Raw genomic sequence first — 20,593 nt, 5'->3', positions numbered from 1 at the left:
GAAGGCCATCCAGTTACTTTAGCCGGGCCGGCTCAGATGATTGGTCGTGTTTTTTACAGTACCACGGCTTCCATGACATTTTTTTATGGATTTTTTGTCAAAGCACTTCAGATATTCATTGCTATCGGGATGTTAAGAGCATTCCATGGAATATAACAAAAAGTGTATCTCGAGCCAGTTTCTCAAACTTACATACCCCACCTATAAACTGAATATGTAAACAAAATAAAAGAAGCATTTTGANNNNGGAAGGCTGACAGGCAGGTAGGCCATCCAGTTATTTTAGCCAGGCCGGCTAAAATGATTGGTCGTGCTTTTTACAGTACTACGGCTTCCATAGATGACATGTTTTTACGTTTTTTTTGTCAAAGCACTTGAGATATTCATTGCTATCGGGATGTTAAGAGCATTCCATGGAATATAACAAAAAGTGTATCTCGAGCCGGTTTCTCAAACTTACATACCCCACCTTTAAGAAAATAGTTTTAAATGTTGTTTCGTCCTGTCTTCAGAAAAGTATGGAGTCATCCCAAAGAAGTCCTTTCCCGAGTCTCACAGCTCCGAGGCTTCACGCAGAATGAATGACATCCTTAACCATAAGGTGCGTTTACACACTTCCTTCAGTTCAAACTAATCACGATCAATCTGTGAGAATGTGCTGACTGTTGTTTTGTGTCCCTGTGTGTTCCAGCTGAGGGAATACAGCCTAAGACTGAGGAACATGGTGACCAGTGACGCTACTAAAGCTGAGATCTCTGACGCCTTGGACACCATGATTGAAGAGGTGAGACTGAGTGAGAGTGCCCGTAGAATATATTATAGTGCCTTTACACTCCAGGGAACCATTAGCATGTTTTAAAGGAACTCTGTTCCATAGCCTGTGTCTGTCTGGAGGAGCTAAGGACTAAATGTAGTTCCTCTAGAATAGTTTTAGGCTAGGGTTGGGACTTTACGAGATTACCGTCTCAGAAAATATCACGATATACGGCGATACACTATAGAAAAGGGGTGTCAAACTCAAGGCCCGTGGGCCAAATCCGGCCCCCAACTTCCTTTTATTTGGCCCGCAAGAGCTTGCAAAAAATATAATACGTTTATTATACGGTTTCATGCCACTTTACAGAAGCACGATGTCCATAAACTACATGTCCCACAATGCATCTCATTTTGTGACATGCGCACTGAAGAGACTTGCAATTATTTGAAATGATTTGCCCTAGACTTCTGCTCTCAGACGTAGTTAATCATGAAGTTATTACCCTATCCGATAATAATCCAATGCCGTGGCAATAATGTAATATAATACATTTATATATATATATATATATGTGTGTGTATATATGTATATGTATGTATATTGATATAGTCTTAAAGTTACAACCCGCCCTTTGAGTGCAACCTTAATGCTGATGTGGCCCGGGATGAAGTTGAGTTTGACACCCTATAGAGCTATTCGTATTACTGTGATTATGAATATATATTTTTTTATTTATATAATTGTTATCATTATCATCAGTTGCAATGCCCCTCAAAGGAATGAGAACAGAATCATAATAATACACTGAATATAAACATCTGATTTTAAAAGAGAAAAATAACAAACGTTCTGTAACACTTTCCTATTTCTACCAGAAGAGGGCGCTGTCCATTAAGACATAACTGAGCACGTTAAAAGTGATACCTGAAATGAGCTGAATGTAATCAGGGTTCGAGTTCATCCTGGTGTAGGGTTGACAGATTCAAGTTAAAACTGTTAATACATTATATGAGCTGCAACATATAGTAACCTAGTGATGCTTTGGTCAATATGATGTCTTTACCCCCTAAAATTAGGTGGGGTACAGTTTTCTTTATAAATAAGAAGCTTTAACAATCGCTTATTTAAATAGAGTAATTTTTTATTACCCATATCATTCATGTTTAATATCAGACTGCTTAATTAATTGAGAAACAAGTGGAAAGACATTCCAGCAACTTGTCAGATCTGATGCAGCACTTCAGTAATACAGTGTTTTCTTGTATTCAGATTAATTTCACAAGAACAAAACATTTGTCGCCATTCAGGTCCGTTAATTGTCTTGCTTCCAAGGCCTTCAAAAATCATTCTGTTTCCCCTTAAGAGAACTTGCAAAATATGTGACTGTGTCTGCAGTGTAGTATGACTTAATAGTCTTAATGCAAATGTGTGTGTGTGTGTGTGTGTCATATCAGGACCATGCAACAATTAAAAGTAAAGAAGTCACCTGCACACCGCCCCTAATGTGGCAGGTTGAAGATAGCGATCTTGTTTATGGAACAGTCTAACACAGAGCATCTGACGCTGGACAGCAAAGATAAAATTCACATCCTAAATATTAATGCACGTGCACAAAGTATTTCACACCACGGCAACGTAACATGTTTGATGTATGTCCATGCGTGCGGGGAAATGTGCCTACAGTGTGTTTTTGTGGCTGGGACAGGTTACAGTGTGTAGGTGTGTGTGTGCATTAAAGGCATTATTTACGCTTCCTGTGTATGTGTGTCTGAGTGACTGTATGAGCGGCCAGTCAGTCAATCAGCCTCCCATTGAGTGGGTCGCACACACAACGCTGCTCTGGGGATGCAGCCTTTGTTGTCAGCTGTTTGAGTGCATTGTGCTTCTGGCTGGTTGCTTGTTTAAACAGTCGCCTGTATCTCACTGCGCCACCACACACACACACTAACACACATATGTTATGCAACAGTTAAGACTGCTCCCACCACACTGCACGACAGGGTGGGGGTGGCGGAGGGTCGTCGGTGTGTTTGTTTGTCCACCTGGAAGCGGTTTGTTTTGCGAAACACCGCTCTGTCACGGCCGCTGCTGATGGACGAGTCGGTGCTGTAAAAAGAACGAGCCAGATCTAAAACCATTATTCAGTATTGGACCTCCATATCAGTACAACAAGTTACATTTGACATCCATCAAATACCATTATTTAAAAATAATCCATATTTAACCTTGCCATGCTTTTGATGTACTGTAGAGCTTCCAAGTAGTTACCGTGCTATAGATAGGGAGAGCATGTTTTGAATTGTATTTTCAAAAGCACATTCAAGTGTCAATGTTCAGCTGCGAGGAGCATCACAGTTGCATATTGGTTAGGTAATCATTTAATTAGTCAAATTGTCCTGATCACAGGTTCTAAAACGCAAGGATTTGCATTAATTTCATTGGAAACAAATATCTTTGACAATTTGTCAGATAAAATAATCAATTGTAAGCTCATTTCTTCTTTTATAACTACATAACAATTTAATTAATACGACAAATAACGAATAACATCATTGATAAAAATAAACGGATACAAATATACCATAATAGTATAAAGAAATGGCAAAGTCAGTTTAAAAACTGTTCCATAACCCCTTCTTCTGCTTCTAGCAAGTGACTGACATATTATTTTGTGCAAATATGTTTGTTGACACCCTGTGAGTGTGTTTGTGTGTGTGTATGTGCACATATGTTTCTCGGGATCAGAGTGGCATGTCAGTTTTGCTTTGAGGTGATGCTGTCCACCCCCCGTACGTAGCGGCTGTGAGGGTGCACTGGTCTTCATCACGCCAGCCCCTCACACACTCCCATGACAGGCAACCAGGTTCAGCGTCTCTGCTTCCACTTACTGTACCCAGGGTGCGCTTGATTTAAATGGATCCCCTTGCGTGTAAAGAATCTATTCGCTTTGTTAACATCGGTCAGGCTCATTGCACATCACATCTACCTAGAAACCTCTACAATAGCGGCTTGAGCCTTTTTTAAAGCTGCACGTACACTCGGCTAGCAAGCTAATCTCATGCACCGTTTGTCTTTATAGTTACGATTACAGTATCCGTACGCTGCACTATTGAGGCAGAGGAGGATAAGTTTCAAAGGCAGTCTTTTTCTTTGAGGCTGTATCTGGTGAGTGTCCCTGCTCCTCTACTCTCACTTACATCGACAAGTAGGCACACAAACGAAGGGCCACTCGCTGGTAACTGTACGTGCACGTGTAGTTAGCAGTGCACACACAGATGGTATCCCTCACACCACAACTGTAGCCCCTTCCATGCTCCATTGCGTCATGGAATCAGAAACACCGTGTGCGGCTCTGTTTTTGGCTCTGAGCGCACGGAGAGTGATTCTCAAGACAAGTCTAATTTATGAGGCGGCCATCAGATCACAGAGGAACCTTCTTGCCGCAGTTAAAGAGGGTCGCCGCCGCCGGCTATTGACTCGGGTTGATTTGTTGTTCGATGTGGGTGGGTTGCTGCAGATTTGTCATTGTTAGGGGCAGAGTCATCCACTCCACGCATTTTTTTTGCACCAATTGTTAGAATACAACGCCGACACATGTTTAAAAAACAGGAAAGTTTAATCAAAACCTCGCTCATTTTTATCCAAACTGTTTGCATGGTGTCATTTGTTTACACTGACAAGTCCAGCTTCTTGACAATAGTTATAGATTGACCTCAGTGTAGCAATGAGGCGCATGTTTTGGCATTGGCAGGTTGAGTTCCTGCTTCAGACCCTACAGTATGTCTGAAATCATTTTTGCTAAAAGCATAACAAATCTTAATTTGTTATCACATTCGTATGCCGAATGCACAAAATACAAGAGGCATTAATTCTACCTGAAAAATATTTTAAAAACATTATCTGGCATTTAATTCCTGCAGTAGCTCTTAATACCATTTTTTTTTTTTTTAAAGATATTCTGTCAGAAACGGGTGAACATATTACTGCACTGAACATAGAACAATTTCCGTTACACACAAAATGACAAAAGCCGACTAATTTGCTCTTTAAGATATTTTTTGTTAAACTAAATAGTGCAAGCTTACATCACCTAAACAGTTTCCTGCACATCTTATAGTAATTGGGGCATTCCAGCAGGTGCATCTGTTTTTAAAAGGCATTTATTGCAACATACTAATTAAATCATGTTTATGCCTCAATAACTAAAATCGCTCCATATGGAGTTTCTCTCCCAAAAACTCCCCCCCTCGCCTGAAAGGCCTCCATTGGACTCCTTTGTTAATTGCCGTAACATAATGACATCACAATGAAAAACCCCACTTCTATTGGCTAGCGCTCCAACATCTTGTACATGATGGGCGAAGGGACAGAACATCTATAAGCAGGTGACCAATCACAACAGAGCTGGCCAGCTAACCAATCACAGCAGACTGGGCCCTGGTTTCAGACAGAGGGTGAAAAGAGGTGCTGCAGCACAGGCAGTATGAGAAAAATAAAGAGCTTTTTGAACATTAAAGCATGTAAACATGTCTCAGTAGAGACACAAGATTCACATGTACATCTGAAAATTAGCATAGTAGGCCCCTTTAACTGTAACCGGAGTGTCTCGCTCAAGGTTGTGTTATAGACTCACTCCTTACTTCAGGTGATTTGTTTGTTTGGGTGACATAAAACAAATAAACAGGCAGAGATATCCCAGCCGGACAACACTGGAGCGCAGATGCTATCGAAGATTAGCTGCGGTTAGCCACAATAGCGTGCATACAGTCAGCTTATTGTTTATAGCAAGACACGCAAACTCGATACGAGAATGACCTGAGGAGGACCTTCTGCTAGAGACTGATGAGCAGAAGAGAAAGCTGCCTGTTAGCTAACTCTTATAACAGCTGGTTCCTCAAACCTGTTAGCAATTAGTATTGTGTTAATGTTTAGAATATTAAGAAATGAATGAGATGGTCTTTTGAAGTTACAGTCCAAACATGAGTGGAGTTTAGGATCAACGCCCCGTTGCCGTAATGAAGAACTAATGAAGTGTATCCTGAGGGCCTGGACTCCAATCATTCGTGAATTCCATGTTGAAAACACAAACATTGATACATCTGTAAACTGACAGTATGATCAGATTTATCAGTTTATTTTTGAACACTCACTCTGCCTGAAAGGACAAAGTGTGTGGTTTGTGAATCAAATTTTAAGGAACAATATCATGTTATCAATTTTATGTGTGAGTGAGATACATATACATACTTAACGCTCAACACATTTCAGACACTTTGAACACTGCTGTGAGGATGCACTTTTAGCAAAATATTTTATTATTTTGCGTCACTATTCGTTGCAGCTCTCAGTCTCCCTCCCTTTTCTCTGTGTACTCTCTCTAATATATATCTGTCAGGTAAATATTGATCCTGCTCGAATGTCTCTGTTGCTGTTTATTCTGCGACCGAGGTCTCTCTTTCAGCTTTTCCCTCGCACCTACTTTATTTACCTTGCCGGGGCTGGATGAGTGGGCGCACAGCTGATCCAGCATTCAGAGAGATGGTTACAGTACGTCTCAGTCAAATCAAGTCAAACTCTCTTTATAATACTCCAAATCATAACAGAAGTTATCTCAACGTAAAACAATGAAACAACGTGTCGGGGTATCTGGACGACAAATTGTGAGTAGAAAGGGTCCAGGGAATATTGCTTTTAGATTTGGACAAAACAAGATGGTATGGCGAGAAAAAGGGCGGGTCAAGGGATGACCAAGATGTGTTTCAAGGTGCCGAGGGCATCTGGTCAAACACAGACCAGACAAGAGGACGGACACCTTGGCATGTCGTCTTGCCCACAGTCAGTCTAAACAAAGTAGTCGAACGAGGAGTCAAGCAGATGCCTTTGTTGACTCTGTGCATGTGTGTATTTTTGCGTGCGTCTGTACTTTTTGACATTTCTGTGATGACGAAGAGGGGGATTGTTTGTTTGCGTAAGCCAGGCCGGAATTTATGCATTTTTGTGTATTTGTCTGTGAGAGAGAATGGGCCTGGGTGGGGTGAGAGTAGTGGGCCTGGGTGGGGTGAGAGTAGTGGGCTCAGTGTTCACTAACCAGAGAGGAGGAATGTCATCTTTATGTAGGGGCATTACATATGTTGACTAAGCATGGGGAAACTGCTGCCATGGCTGCTGTATTTCTCCAGGCTAAGCCAAAAATAATCCCCTCGTCCGCTTTATATTCAGCTAGACAAGTTTAATTTATCTGGACATCAGCAGTAGAAGTTAATAAAAAAACAAAGTGTGTTCAAATTGATTGGAAATGTGACCTTTGTGACACACGTAGTCGAAGCACTGAGAGCGTGATGTATCACCATTCATCCGCACAATTGGAACAATACATAGTACACGCTGTTATCTACCACCAACAATGAACTGCTTCGCATCCTAATTTCTCTTCGGTGTTTTTAATCGTATTTGATAGGAAAAGCATGTGCCGGGTCTTGGGAGAGGAGAGCAGAGGATGGGAGAGGTGAAAAGCAAAAAGGGGAAATTCCTCAGATTACTATATCCGAGGTTAGAAGGGCCCGATAGACAGACGACCCAGTACAAACAACCCAATTTAGCCCACAGGAACTCTGTCTGAACTTCAGCACCGCAGGACGACACATGGAGGGGGGGGGGGAGAAAGACAGTAGAGAGGGAGGCACTGTATGGAGGAAAAAGACGAGAGAATGTAGGGAAATCTGAAAGAGGCCCAGGCATTGATTGATGGACGGACAGACAGAGGGTTGGGGGGGTTACATGAACACACTTTTAACATTTGGGCTGGGAGTTATATCTATAAACATCTCCAACAGCCTCCCTATAGGTAAGGAAAACAAAAAGTCCCTGTCCAGGTTTGCCCCGTGGTGGTTTTACTGCAGTAGTTTGGCAGGAGGTGCCTCTGGGTTTGTTGAAAGAGAGATACTTTTTGTTGCAAAGATTGACAGTCTGTGAATTTTGGACATCCCCTAAATTGTGTTTTTCTTACGTCCCCTAATAGTTTTGAATAATCTTGATACTGTATCTTTGCAAAGAGAGTCACCAGAGAGATGTGTTTGTATTCCTCTACTTGAGTGGGAGATCCCTACATTTGAGATTCAAACAATCCCCGGCAAACTAGGATTAAGTGTGACATACATTTCCAAACAGCCAACTGCTTTCTACTATGCAGACATATCCACAGGGAAATAGTCTTCATCACAACACTGCACTGACGAAGTACGTTGCATCCTCCAGCGCGCAGGATACTTCGCCACAGAGAGCCAGAGTTGCTTAGTGAACGTTTTGACAGCAAACATGGTACGGAGTGAAGTTTTCCGATATAAACCAGACCCTGGAGTTTCTTTCCACCATACCAAGAAATCCCCCTAGATATTATTGTAAGATTTGCTAACATGTGTCCGCCGCTGCCAGTTTCAAGCTCACCAGCTACTTAAACAAGTTAAATATGCTTGTTTGTCAAAAGCCTAGACTTATCCGGCTATCACGTAAAATGTGTTGAAGCGCTAACCAATAGAAGCGCAAGTGTTACATAGTGATGTCACTATGTTACAGCAGTAAACAAAGAAGTCAAATTGAGGCATTTCAGTCAGGGTAAAGGCCGCTACACACCAACCTGAGACCAAAGAACGCGTACCGAAGGAGTCCCGACTTTTACGTCCGCTACGCCGCCCGCCTACGAACACACCGCAAAGACTTCAGTCGACGAGTGGCAATAACTATCCTTACCAGCAGGCAGCGTGTATTCGTCATTCAAAAGAGGCAACAGCCAATCAGAGTGACTTCTTTGGCCGACTTTCTTTGGCCAACATGTTGAATCGGCCGTTGGAGGCCGCGGGAGGTGTGAAAATGTGCCGTAAAGCAACGACGGTGCGGGACACACCAACCTGAGTAGGGCGCCGCGAATGCCCGACTGCCTCTGACGGCCTCTGACTCCCAAAATCGGGTAGTGTCAGGGCCTTAAGAGTGTGTGGGAGAGAAACTCCCTCTAGAGGGACTTTGGGGATTTTACAATAGAAGCACAAGTGTTACATAATGATGTGAGCATTTTACGGCAGAGTCCTATCTGGAGGGAACTTTGGGATTTGAGCCTTGGCAGACCAATTACACGCACAAAAAGCTATATAACACACGACAGGAAAGGGAGGAGCTCGCGCCATAAGATCTTCATTGCCATTTCTACACTGTAGCCTATGTGCATATGACATTAAAACATTTGAATCTTGAATCTTTTGAATCTTGAAAACCCCTAACAGCGTTACAGGGCCCCTTTAATGTTCAAACTGTTTGCTGTGCAGGTGTTCCGGGTGGCCAGTGTGTGTTTAGGCAACCCTCCTGACACCATCTGCTGGGAGTACAGGGACAAGGACAAGAACTTCCACCGCATGGGACCCCTCACCCCCCAGGACTTCTACATAGAGCACGTCAAACCTCTATACAACATTCAGGACAAAGTATGTGACCCCTCCAACACCTCAGGTTGTGTTACTTGCTGTTTCTCGTATTGTTTCTGAGCTTGGATGTTAACTCTCTACCCTCAGATCTGCCTTGTGAACGACCCCCGACCCCAGAACCCCTACGGAAAGCTGTACACTGTGGATTTCCTCGGAAACATGGTCGGTGGCCGCAGCACTCAGTACAACAACCAGGCCATCCAGCTGCTCAAAAAGGCTGCGGCTGACTCCATCAAGGAGGGAGAGGTAGGTTTGGGAAAATAGACGTGACCGTAACCCCCACATTTCTACAATCAAGCGTCTGATCGTGTGAACTTCATAAATCTGGAAATGCTGTCTTTCTCTTAGGCGGTGTGGTTCGGTTGTGACGTCGGGAAACATTTCCACGGCAAGCTGGGTATTAACGACATGAATGTGTGAGTATAGTGCATCAGGTGGAAGTTATTTTCAATGCCATTTTATTCTAGTCTGCTGTGCATATGTCCCAGATATTAGAAGCAATATGTTTACAACATGGCTTCAAACATTTCTAGGAATGTACATTTGGGATTTGATGCTTGCAATAAACTAGTATTAACAATAACAGTGATGTTTACAAATATTTAACAAATTATATATTGATGTCATGGCAATATTATGCACATAATAATATTATTTAAGTAATTAATAACCTCTTTAATCCTTTTTATTTCTGTCCATTCTCGTCTCCCTCCACGTGATCCCATGACGCACACATTTGTATATTAATTGTTATTAACTTGCCAAAAAGGAGACAAAACACACGATAGTCAAAGATTTGACTTAAAATATTATTCTTAAATTATTATTTATGAATGTATCTATTTATTATCTCAATATATTGTGATAGTATTCTCATTGTGAATGCCTTTGGCCACGATAATCGTGTGTTTTCTGAGCAAGTAGTTGTAGTTTCAATTGGGAAAGTGACCCAAAAGAGAAATACAATATCCTAAATAGTGAATATTCAACGTTTGACAGGCTTATGTCAACGTGCATTCCCGAGGCGTTATTCTCTCCACAGCGGAGCAGTTGCTTATCTTTGCCCTTCACGTGTAGAAGCTTCTGTGTCTTCTGGGCGCCTGGGTTCATTTGGCCCGGCAAACTGAACCAGCATGGTGCCGAACGTCTGGAACAATCTCTGCTGAAGCTCATCCTTCACACAGATCTATTAATGAGCCATACATAGACTATAAATGGAAAGATGATGAGGCTTAATGCAGCTTCATTCCTACAGTCATGTCATTAGAGAGGAATAAAAAGCTGGAATACAAGATTTATTCATTTTCGTTGTTTTCATCAGGGGGAGTTTGTGTAATCACTTATGTTTTATGCATTTGTGCGCACAGGTTCAACCACGAGCTGGTGTTCGGTGTGTCGGTGAAGAACCTCTCTAAAGCGGAGCGGCTGATCTATGGAGACTCTCTCATGACCCACGCTATGATCCTCACTGCTGTCACAGACAAGGTACGCTTCATACCACCTCTGTACCATCCTTGAAAAACACAATTTCTTAAGTTTCGACCATTTTAAGTCTTTTAAAAGTATGTGGTTTTTTTATAAATGTTTACATGGACTGCCCCCCCCCCTCCCCCTCCCTTAGGGGAATTCATCCACAAAAAACACACTGGACGCTGCACTAGATCAGAAACCACTGTGAGGTCCACCGTAGATGGACAACTTTTGGACAAAATGTCCTCTCCATTAAAGGCAGCTCATTCTGGAATAGCCCCCCAACTGAGATACGGGATTGTCCCACTCTCAATAGCTTTAAAGGTCAACTCAAAGAATGGTTGAGAAACAAACAGACGTGCAATCACCGCTAAATGCACTTTAACACAGGGGTATCTCCCCTTGCACTCTAGGTAGCTCTTATATCTTCTCTTGCACTTGTTATGTCGTTGCTGCTGTATTGTACTGCCATGTCATAAATACTTGTGTATCTTGCTCTTTTGCACTTTTTGCATATCATGTATTTTTTTTTTTGCTATGTTTGTAAAATGTAAACTTCTTAAATGTTTTATGTGAGGGACTGCGGATGGGAATTAGCTCAAAGCTAAATCTGGCACTGTTACGCTTGGCACATTTGAATGTTTTAAGTGTTCATCACTGTGCATTGTCCCTGCCAAATAAACAATGAAATGAACACACACATACTGCACAGGTAGATGACTCTCCAGTGTGCAAACATAAGGACCGTATACAAGCAGTCGGACAGGAATATACACATTTAGCAGGGTTTATTGCATCAAAGCCGTGTTTACGCTGCTTTAATCGGCTGCAGTTTTTCAAAGTGATGTCAATTTCCCCCCTTGTAAGTAACCCCAGCTGTTAGCACACTTTCTTTCCTCACTTTTATCCACCCATCATCGTCTGCTCTCTTTCAGGATGGGAAAGAGGGCTTTGAGAAGTGGAGGGTGGAAAACTCCTGGGGCGACGATCGTGGAAACAAAGGTAAGTTCAGAGATACCATTATTACGCGATTCTTCTTTGGGTCCTTTCCAACCTGTATTGAATCACCATCAAAATGTATTTTGAACTGATAGCTGTCAACTCAAAAAGATAGTTGCTTTCATGTGGATCAGGTCCCATTATTGTATTCAAGCTTTTGCAACGACGTACTCCTCCCGCCTACCCATCACATCTTTCTCGCTGTGTCTCGTGATAAATCATCATCTTCCTGTTTGTGCCTATTGAATTATGAACAGGATTAGACTGAGAGGTTCCCATGTGTTGCTGCTTTATGAACTTGTAATTGGCTGTGTCCTGTTTCATAAAGACTCACAGACACACACACACAGGCTCTTAATATAGTTATTTAACCTCCTTGCCTATGGGTCAAGTTGCATAATATTATAAGGTCAGAACCAAACATAGTGATATTCCTCCAAATTCAATAGAAAATAGAAAGTTCATTTGTTTTGGCTTGGTGATCACATTGCTAGCTAAAATTGTAGCAGGAAAGCTAACCGAATCCATGTCATCATAAGACGTGAGATTTCTCCGTGTTTCAATGCACGTCTAGCTTCGTGGAAGACATAACACTTGTTTTGTTAACTGGAAACGTTTGAACCTGTTTTTTTAGTGGTCAGCTGACGGAGTTGTTTTTTGTTTGTTTTTCAACCGCAAAGTCAAAACGTTTTTTTTTTTTACAAACCAAGACAGTCTCGTGGAAAATGTTGTTGAGTTAGTAGGGAGGGTTTGTCTTTATGCAACAGGACCCAAAACACAGCAGGTAGACCGCATCACTGTCCCAGCCGTAACTGTCTACTGCTGTTATTCCCTCTCTCCTTTCATCTCTGTTTCCCATCTTCCTCTCACCCTCTCCTCTCCACCTCTGCGCTCCACATTCCTCTGCAAATTATAGGAGAGTATTTCAGGTCAGTCATGCATCGTCTGGCAACACACACATACAGCGATGCGTATACACACACAGAGGGACACACACTTACTCACAATATTTGCTTGAACCCACAAACCGTAGTGACTGTTGGGAAAACATGTGGAAACCCCTCAGTCAAATCAAATGTATTTCACGCATATCTTATTCCATAAACACCAGCAGATAGGCAGGGCCAGCGACCCCAGCCAAATTAATAACGTTTTTTTCAGAACAAAAGTTTGAGACGTGGAGTTCACATGGGAATCCGGGGGCTTGTTTGTTTGACAAAAGCTGAGGGGAAAAAGAAGTGAATGGAGAAAAGGAAGGAGAGCAGAAAACAGAGAGATGTAACAGAAATGAAATACTGCAGTTAGAAATGTCAAAGCCATGTAGATGATTTTGGAAAGGAGAAAATAGAATAAGAGTTGTAGGTAGGGTAAAGTAAAGGGTGTGTTTATAAGGTTTCTAAAGGCTTAACATTTCTCTTCAGGCCTTTTCATATGCCTCCTAACCCTCAGCTTCTCACGAAAGGTTTCCGTGTCTTCCTTGTTTATCCCCTTGCTAACTCCACAGCTCAAGGTTGTTGTTTCTTCCATTTCAAATGGCACTAGCAGGGATTCTGCAGGTTTTTTAAGTATTACATTAAATTGTCTAATATGTCAGCTTCAACAAAATTTTTTTGTCAAAATATATTTATTTTTCACTTTGTGTGACAACGGACTATTAATACATTAAAAACCCTGGTCACATCATGTATTTATTTCTGTTATGTTTCACTCTTGCATTGTTTAAACATGTCAATACAGTTGTGTACTTTCTAGGATTTCTTTAATATTTTTGCCAGCGCAACCGTAAAAAGCAAATGGGTATTAAACTGCATTCTATGTGGTATTAAAAAGTCTTACATTTAACCTGTTAAAACGTGCAGGTCATTCGGTGGATTTTTAACAGTTGTCACGGGTTTAGCTTGAGCTCCGAATGAGTTTGACGTGGAAAGAGAGAAGCTATGATTTTCCATGAACATGATTCTTCCATTGTTGAGTAAATACAAGAAGATGATGTTAATGTGGATGGAAGGATTTCCTTGGTAGCGGACATAACAAACTCTTATGAAGATAAGCTTCATTAACTTTTCAGTATTCTTCTTATCCATTGCCTTTTATTTTGCACCCAAACCACAGTTGCCTTTCTGTCACCTCTGCTCATTTGAAAGACTCGTATCACTTCCCATGAACTGAGAAACGCCTTTTTTGTAGTCTTACCACAACTCTCTGCGGGTATACTGTTCCCCACCGTTTCTTATTATCCAGCTCTATTCTTATATTTAGAAAAGACCACCCTCTCCTCAGTGCTGTCAAAATGATTTCACAGATACATCTTGTGTTGTATGGACACGGCCAACCTCTAGTCTAAATCAATATATCAAACTACAAGGGATGACCACAGTCTTTAAACGGTGTGTTTTGACCTTTGATTGACTTTATGTTCTATTCTCCATCCTTTCTATATTAATCTTTGCTTTTAGCCATGCTACGCTTTAAAGGATACCAATTAGTGTCAGTTGGTCTACATCCTGAATCAATTTATTATATTGGTTGGCATTTTAGAAAAACATTCATGTTGCCCATACAATATATCTTAATGCCTGATACTAATACTAATAATAATACATGTATTATTATTGTTAGCATTTAGCTCAAAGCACAGCTGTACCTGTATTCAGCCTAACAGAGAACCTAGCATGGCTGAAGACTCTTATGCTTCAGTTAAAATACTAAGACAAATGATGTCATATGTCTCTTATAAACATTTGCTTGACCTTGAGGGAAATGTCTTGAGGTCAGTGAAAGATGTGAAGAAGAAGTAAGGAGTTAGGAAAGATGATATGTGTACGATGACATACTCAAGGCTGTAGAAATCAAGTAGGGATTATTGTCCGAAATACAAACGCACCTCTCAGATTTCTCTGCGGTGTAAAATGACGCAACCACAGTGGATGTTATTTAATGGCCAAATTGTGCAAAATATAAATGTTGATGCTTCGAGGAATTGTGGTACGTCATCATGTCCTTTCCACCGATCCAGTTTACACTTTGCTAAAGGGAAAAAGAAAGTTGTAGTTTCACATAATCAGGAACATTTTCAAGCATTGAGCTGTTCAGCTAACTTCTTTAAACTCAAAGAGTAAGACATGTATTTTTCTATATGTCTAAATCACTGCTCGTTCGCTCACACCCAGATAACTGCTCCACACTTCTTTAGCTTACAGCACATATGTCTGTTCTGAGACAGGACAGTTAGCCTATCCCTAAAAACAAATAAGGACACCCAACCTTCACACACACCACCATGCCACCCAACACGCGGGTTCCAGTAAGCTCACATCCACACACACAAACACACACACAAGGATACCACAGTGAGAACCAGGCAACGTGCCATCTAAGATTTGCATACTTGGAAGAGCACATATACACAACACACCCAGACACGCCATCCCCAATACATTGTTTTGAACCGTGGCACGTTCTTGCGGTCGCCCTGACGTCTTCGATAAGTCAACTTGACAGTAGGAGGGATATCACGCTAGCTCAACTTTGAAAACATGACGAGGGGAAAAGTAAAGAGACTTAGAAAGTGGCATTAGAGAAACAGAATAACAAAATAACTTCACCATAATCACCCTAAAGTCTGGTTGCCAGTTCTCATCCAGCTTTCTATGTTCCTCGGTTCTGCACGAGATTTGATCCGGTCTGTTTTCACAACACTTTACGTTTTTGTTATCTGAGCAGAAGACACACACGTAGACATCTGTGATTTTAATTAATCATTTCAGCATGGGGCTACATCCTCCTCCAAAAATAGATTATGTTATCCCAACATGTCTTCTGTCAATGTAAGTCCAAGGTTGGAGTTCATAAGAACCCAGATTCAGCTAGGTTGACTTGATATGGCTGCACACACACACACACACACACACACACACGCACACACACACACACGCACACTGAGGGAGACGGACATTGTTTAGTTTTCTCAGGGTGGGTATGCAGAGGTGATAGCAGAAGTGTTGAAGGCATACTGCACTCTAGGGTGGGGGAGTTTGAACTGTGAGGGCCCTCCACCCTTTTTTCTGTCGAAACAATAGAGTTTAGCGATAAAGAGCAATTCAAATCAAATGTGCGTGCATTGACAAAGTTTGTTTCAGCGTTATGTTGAACTGTTTTTGCAGCAGTAACAACGATCAGCTTAATAAGTGGCATGATGTGATCTTTGTAAGGGTATTTCCTTAAAAATAATCGGGATAAGGATTTTCTTCAAACTGTTTTATAATATACTTAGTGGCTTAGGAAAGAGCTTTCTAAACTTGGTAGGAAAAAGATTTCTCTGGGAATAACTTTATTTGCTTTTATTGCAGAGGTGTTCAGATTGATATCGCTGACATCTCTAAGTTAAATATTTTCTTGGCCGATTTACTTTGCCTTTTCTCAAATCCTTTAAAGCAAACATTTGTTTAAAGACTGGACAGCTGTCAATTTTAGTAACATGCAAAGAATCTGAGATGAGGTTATCTTGCTGCATGGGACTATGTTCAAATTTGGAGGAGGGCCACTTGTCCTGCATTGTTTCAAACTTTCTAACAAAGAGAAAAATCATGATCTTGTTTATTCCGGCTGACAAGTTGAATCACCATGTTAATAATAATCTAAACACATGCAGTCCAAAACTTTGTTTGCTTTATCAAACTTATTAGTGATTCAGTCACAAACTGGTTAAAAGTTTTTGACGAGGAGGAAAGACACGCCAAGTCCTGATTTATGTTTATTTCACAAAACTAAACAGACAAGTCTATTTTCCAAAGTAAGCATTCTGTCAATCTCAGCAGCATCGGTTTGGTTAAAGTGTAAAAATGAAGGACAAATGTATGTGTTGGTGTGAAGTGTTGAACAGATGTTTATATTTTGTTATATTATTCCAATGTACCTGGTTAATATATATACAATCCACTTGGATTTATTTATGTCGATACATAGTAGTAGATCAAATAAGTCAAGTAGTAAATTGCGGTTCCCATCACCCATGTATTATATTAAGATGATAAAGCCAACTCATTTGTATCCATATAGTTTCACCTGAATTGGATTCATTTCCAAGTTGTGGTTTATTTTTCAGTTTTCCCAGTTCTACGCTTTACTCCCATCCTTTCAGGTCAAAAATAAATCTCATTGGCTGTGTTCCCTGTCTCTCTCTCTGCAGGTTACCTGATCATGACGGATGAGTGGTTCTCCGAGTATGTGTACGAGGTGGTGGTAGACAAGAAGTACCTCTCCACTGAAGTCCTGGATGTGATGCAACAGGAGCCAGTTGTACTTCCTGCCTGGGACCCAATGGGAGCCTTGGCATAATACAGAAATCCAGTTTCCAGCCACAAGCTCCGGTTGATTTGACTCCGCCCTATTCCTCGGCTGCTTTTACCTCTCCAATATTTCCCCCATACCTTCTTCCACGACAGCCTGTTCTTCTAGACAAAATAATAAAGATTTTGTTTTCTTTTTTTACTGGACTGCCTGTGTTTTGTCTTTTATTTCATTTACAATCCCACAACGTTTCTTATATTCGTGGATGCTAAACCATAAAGCACTGGATCTGGGCCTGAGCATTTTAAAAGGTGAAGTGGGTTTATTGCATCGTAAACACGTGTTTCAATTTGAGACAGGTCGGCTTCAATAACAAGAGGCAGATTTAAGTATAATTGCAATCTGAGCTGTGGACATATGGTAGGTTTGTACCGACAAATACATTAAAAGGCAGTCAACCCTGTTTTTTAATTGATACACCTGTGTGGTTCAGTGTTTTCAAATAGATTGAAAATCATTGTTTTGACTTATTCCTGTGTTCCTTTCACATCCTGGACATGGGGAAAAACAGAAGTGATTGACTGTTCTTGAAAAAACAGTATTTCTGCAAACACAATGTAAGCCAGGAAAGAAGGAGGGATATGCATGTGAACATTATGTGCAAATTCTTCTTATATGTAGATTGTTTTCATACCTTCTGCCTGTATCCTCCCTGATTGGATATCTAGGAATGTTAAAAGCAGGAAAAGGGTCATACTTCAATAATACTCGAATCCAAACACTTCCTGCACAGAAACTGAAATAATTTCTCAGTGACTTTGCAACTCTTCCTGCTTTAAAACATTCCTGTCAAGGTAAAAATGACCTCTGCCCTCTCAGCAGTTGGCCCTTCAGCTGAGTTATTTCTATTCACCCTCTGCAGCGTGTTGTTAAAAGCAAGAAGTACCCATTCAGCACCACAGGCTTAAAGTAGAAGGGGGACCAGCTTGCAGTGTGAATTGGGAAGATTTAGGTTGTAATCTACAGGTCGGACAGGCCTATTTTTTTAGGGGAGTTTCGATAACTGACAGGATTTTGTCATATACAGCTTTTCTGTAAATTCCCACCATACGAAATAGTCTAAGAATAATCCTAAAAAAACATGGAAACAGAGTTTAAACCCACCATAGGCTAATAAGTCCTATGTCCTCTTCTTCAACCCACATTATATCGCAACCTCTTCTGTGTTTACCCACTCTGAACTCAGGGTGCCTGGCACTAGCTTATCTTTCCCATTAGCTGAGCTGAAATAGCTCATTTTAACACTTTTGCTTTCTCCCAGTTTTCCCTTATCCATCCATCCCTTTCACATATCTACAAATTCATAACAGAATCTCTTGTGCTACTTTTCTCACAGGATTCAAAAAGGATCCTGTCGATTTGGAAATGTCTTCTTTAGTTTATAGTATGAGAATCATAGGGTGAAGCAGTTTTAAAAAATGTACTTGCTACGGAAGCTAGATAGATGGTGTTGTGAGATTTAAGTGTTCATTGATAGCTTTCCCAATAAAAGAAATTCTCCCCTCAAAGGAATGGTATTTACTTTAATCTGGATTTGATTTAGAGAAGCGTGCACTGTAAATCTTAGCTGGCAAATCCTTTGTTTCATAATGTGTTCAAGAGTAAATAGGATATGATTTTATATTGTATTTCACCTGTGCCTTTGTGAAGTGAAAAGGTGTAGATTGATCGATTGACAGGTTATTTTTAAAAGAGATAAAAAAACATGTGGAGAGCCTATTTTTCACTTGTTCAGATGATTGGCAAGTTTTGTGCAAAACGTAATCCTCCAAAAGCAATTAATCACATCAGCTCACCTGGGAGAAGGCTCTGAGAAAAAATTTGAACATGTGTTCTGGGCCTCAAGGTCAAACTTTGGGCAAGAGTAATTAGTTTTTTGGATGCAGAATATTTTCAAGTTTATTTTAAAGGTTGAGAAATCTCACAAATGATTGCAGGTTAGTCTTTGATAGGTCTTGCATCTATACATAATAATAGTAATAGGCCTAGGCCTATAGGCAATTATTACATTTATCATGTCTAATTTTGCTTCCATGTTTGCTTTCCTCTTGACAATCAGTCATTTAAGGTAATTAAGTACATTAACTTAAGTGTTGCACTTAAGTCATTTCTTGTGTTATCAAACATGTATTGTACTGTATCACACGTTAAGTTTGAGCTTACTCTCCTGTGAGTCGCCTATGCTCAAAAAGCTAACGGCTATTGCACCAGCTCCAACTAGAAAAGTAACTTAATATAACATAAATTATGTGTTAATATATCCGGAATAACAATGTTATAATATAGAATATATAATGGCACAATCGCTATAAATGATTAAGCTACTTTCATTTACTTTAGAAAAAGTTCCTTTTTTTAACGTTGTATACATTTGTGTGGTTAATTATTTAAATGCGTATGCTATATCATGAAGCCAATGACTAAAAAAGAGGCGACTTCTCTGTTATTGGACACAACATTTTCTACAGAAAAAAATTAATTAAACACGAAGACCGACACTCATCAACAACAATGGTTTCCTGAAAATAAATCGAGGTTCGTAGCCTATAATATTCTCGGCACATTTGTTTCATTTTTGTCATCACAAATATGGAGTGTATTTTGTCACGTTATCTGCATCAAGCTAACCTAAAATGCCGTTAATTAGGCGAAGTGCAATAGAGTCAATAGCTTTTTAGCCCACACGATGAATTTTTTTGTTTTGTTTTGCATGATAAAACTTGGCTGAAATTCTCGTCAGAAAACCCTAATGCTAATTAAAAGTGAGCCATTCCTGCAACCGAATATTTGCCATGACTTTGTCAAGGAAAACAGAAATGCTAGTGACTATAATGTCAGGGAACAGACGGGTCACTTTTTTCTTACTTTTTTGTAAATGTTCATGTTAGAGATATATGCTAAGCGCTTATCTGTGAACACTAACTCTTTGTTTATATTTGAACATTAGGATTTTTGCTTGGCTAAAGTGGATTTAAGATGGTTTATATCTGATTCAGATGTAACCACTTCCTGGTATTCCTGCAGTGATTCTGTATAGGTACATTGTAGGCTATGTTTTAACAGTAGCCTATATAGGCTTTAATAGCATATAAAGTGTTCCTCACATTTTATTCTCTAAAGCAAACAGCCTCTCATGGATTTGCTTTCAGGTAGGCTATGGAATGCAGAGCAAAGCAGGATTTCGAATTTATGAACCCACACACACACACACACACACACACACACACACACACACACACACACCGTGATTTACAAGTCCTGACGTCAAAAATGAGTCTTATGATAGTTTCCATGTTTTTGTTAGACATGAGGAATTAGCCCACAGTTGAACTATACACGACTGTTCATCACACACCTGGTCTCATTATTCTCTTCCATTGTTTTTTCTCCTCCTTCTCAGTAATGCATGTGTGTGTGTGTGTGTGTGTGCATGGATTTGTGTGTTTTGCAATGAGGATTAACCTAGTACTTCAGCTGATGCTGATTGGAATGACGTTCAACACTCACACAGCCTGGCTTTCAACAAGAAGGTTAGACTGGATGCTGT

The 20,593-nt window shown here is 40.5% G+C and overlaps 1 protein-coding gene across 1 annotated transcript in view; it reads left to right on the top strand.

Annotated features, from left to right (window-relative positions):
- The window catches only part of blmh (bleomycin hydrolase), a 22,124-nt gene extending 4,931 nt beyond the window's left edge, over window positions 1–17,193 (top strand). Inside the window, exons 2-9 of the mRNA XM_010793273.1 lie at window positions 513–601; window positions 692–784; window positions 9,073–9,228; window positions 9,316–9,474; window positions 9,577–9,644; window positions 10,596–10,713; window positions 11,634–11,700; window positions 16,886–17,193. Coding sequence (XP_010791575.1) covers window positions 513–601; window positions 692–784; window positions 9,073–9,228; window positions 9,316–9,474; window positions 9,577–9,644; window positions 10,596–10,713; window positions 11,634–11,700; window positions 16,886–17,034 — 899 coding nt within the window. The 3' untranslated portion in view covers window positions 17,035–17,193. The remainder of the gene's footprint in view (window positions 1–512; window positions 602–691; window positions 785–9,072; window positions 9,229–9,315; window positions 9,475–9,576; window positions 9,645–10,595; window positions 10,714–11,633; window positions 11,701–16,885) is intronic.
- The last annotated feature ends 3,400 nt before the right edge of the window (window positions 17,194–20,593 follow it).

Source organism: Notothenia coriiceps, unplaced genomic scaffold (genome assembly GCF_000735185.1).
Source record: "Notothenia coriiceps isolate Sejong01 unplaced genomic scaffold, NC01 NC01_scaffold00037244, whole genome shotgun sequence".
In the NCBI taxonomy this organism is placed as follows: Eukaryota; Metazoa; Chordata; class Actinopteri; order Perciformes; family Nototheniidae; genus Notothenia; species Notothenia coriiceps.
The sequence above is the reverse complement of the archived record's forward strand: the minus strand, read 5'-3'. Positions and strand labels throughout refer to the sequence as shown.